Raw genomic sequence first — 2,453 nt, forward strand, 5'->3', positions numbered from 1 at the left:
AAGCCCAGGTGATGGGCCAAAACCTATTATGCAGGACATCTTCAAGATTGAAATGAGTACAAAGAAAAGCAAGCAAATCAATTGAATAGGTGATCCCAAGTCTGGACTTTTAAAGCCAGGAAATATGAAGCAGGAAATTATACTTAAAATCAATATCACAGCAGTTAGCAGGTATTGATAAAGCCAGACCCTTTCTTCTAGTATCAAGCCTGAGACTGATTCCAATAACCAATACTATACACTTCTTGTTTAAACTTCAAAGAACACAAGTAAAATTGCTTCCGATTTTTCACTGATTGCTATGGAGTTATCAACATTCAATCGTTCAAAATATCATAATTATGTCATTGTAAGGAACATTTCATTGTTAAATACCAGTGATTGCATTCCACTGCCTATCAGTTTAACCTATATGGAACATAAAAATCAGAAAGTGGGTTATCAGGGTGGACTTCCAGCAGGTTATCAAGTCCATCCATTGACAAGGTCACCTGCTCAAAATCCTTTACTCGCCAATATAAAAATATTATTTTTACAGTTTAAGATTAGTACATGGGGATGGGGAACAAATTCCCATGTTGTGTCACTATACTTCCAACATTTGTTTTGGCAAGATGGGGTCTATCAAGGAGTTGCACACGAGGCGTTGACTGAATATCCATTTTCTTTCAGGCTTTTCGTGCGTCTTTGAGATCAGTCAGATAATAAATTTGTCGGTTTGGGATAACCAAAGACAAGAAAATCATGCTTGTAAAGTTCCATACAGCTTTTTCCTCCAAGCCAGTGGAATTTTTGAAAACCAGTCCTCTTCCCAGTTGCTATCTGTCCGGTTCTGTAAACCGGGTGGAAACTGAACAAGCTTTTCCACATTCAGCAACTTAAGTAGATAACTGGCATCCTCATCCAAACTTTCAAGTTTTCCAATAAAGTCATAATTTATTTGACATGGGTGACAGAGTCTATGTATCTGTCGCCAATGGTCATCAAAAGGCCTATCTTTCATCCCAGAGTCCAACAAATACTGAATGAAGTTACTAAAGGTGGGCTTGATTCCTGCAGAGAAAGCCTCATCGACAGATGGTGGTGGGTCCGAATAATTAGCATACAATTTGAGCATTCCCCTTGCATAGGCATGGTAAAAAAATTGATTCTTCTTTTCAAACTTGTTGCGGAATGCTGAAATTAGTCTTACAAAAGGTTCACGTACAAAAAGAAATTTGGTGTACTTTTTCAGTTTGATATTCATGACGTGTTTTGAGAATTCTCCATAGCGCTTCCTGAAATTGTATAAGGTGTAATGGTTGGGGAGGGAATGCACAACACCCATAGGGATCTCAAGTGGATCATGATATGGAGTTCCTTGCTTTGTAATACGTGCACTTAATACTATCATGATCCGCTTCCAATTTGAGCAGGCCACTTTGGGAACAAAACAGTAAATAATCCCATGCCGGTCATCCACAATTAGATGGTTCAATTCATTGTTTGGAATATCTTCAAAACTCCTATTTTTCCCTGAGAACATGATACTGGAGTCTGCGCAAACATCTTTAATTTTCTGTTTCCTCTCATTCTGTATCCATTCTAACTCACTCTTACTTTTTGGAGCATTGATTCCCAAGTTAAAGCCTTGGAATTTCTCAAGGCTGGGTACAGATATTGCATTGAAGGTTTGTTCCATCTCATGGGACTCCCCTTCTCCCTGGTATCTATTTTTGTTTTCCACGTACGTTAATTCAAGATCATTCTGAATATCAGCTTCAGAACTCGGCATTCTTTCTTCGACTGTCTTTTTGGAATTTAGCTGGTCATGGTTTAGCTTTGTCATGGAACGAAGATGTGTGGCCTGAATCTTTGAGATAGCGGTGTGCAAGTACAAATGGGCTGTTCCCACATTATCCCAATAAACTATGATCAGTAGAATCATTAACACAGAGGCCATGATGCCGCAGATCTGGAAGACCCGAGATATATGCATTTTGGGTAAGTGCATATCTGCTCTGACTCTGCCACTGGGCCTCTACTGGATGTTCATTTACAAAGAATCATCTCGAAACAAGTGAACTCTGGAATAAAAGAGGAGAAAGATTTCAGAATTATTCATAATTTGTTCAACAAATACTGTTCATTACAAGAATGCTGGTAGCATTGTTTAACCAGGTTTTTAAAAAAATACAGTCGAATCTAATTACAATGAAACTTATCGTTTTGAATCCACCTGAAACACAATAAAAAGTGTTTGAAATTTGCTGTGATCAATGCCAGTAATATTTCACTGGTCCATAAACAGTTGTTAGCGTATTTCTCTGTTATCCCAATTTCTATTCAACATACAACTTCATTAGAAGGCAATTGTAACAAAAAGTAATGCTTTATCAAACATTAATATTAAAAAGGCAAGGTAGCTAGCAGGACACAGGCCCGGACTAAATGCAGACGATGCAGACGATGCA

At 38.0% G+C, this 2,453-nt stretch overlaps 1 protein-coding gene across 1 annotated transcript; it reads right to left on the reverse strand.

Annotated features, from left to right (window-relative positions):
- Positions 1 to 742: 742 nt before the first annotated feature.
- On the reverse strand, positions 743 to 1,993 carry LOC137366714 (carbohydrate sulfotransferase 12-like). The gene has a single exon (XM_068028379.1). The coding sequence runs from the start codon at positions 1,991 to 1,993 to the stop codon at positions 743 to 745; it is 1,251 nt and encodes a 416-aa protein (XP_067884480.1).
- Positions 1,994 to 2,453: the final 460 nt, after the last annotated feature.

The sequence above is a fragment of the Heterodontus francisci genome, unplaced genomic scaffold (genome assembly GCF_036365525.1).
Source record: "Heterodontus francisci isolate sHetFra1 unplaced genomic scaffold, sHetFra1.hap1 HAP1_SCAFFOLD_1108, whole genome shotgun sequence".
Taxonomy (NCBI): domain Eukaryota; kingdom Metazoa; phylum Chordata; class Chondrichthyes; order Heterodontiformes; family Heterodontidae; genus Heterodontus; species Heterodontus francisci.

What these genes read in the sequence shown, in the direction of transcription:
- LOC137366714 (XM_068028379.1), bottom strand. Translation starts at nt 1,993, where the DNA reads ATGCACTTACCCAAAATGCATATATCTCGGGTCTTCCAGATCTGCGGC.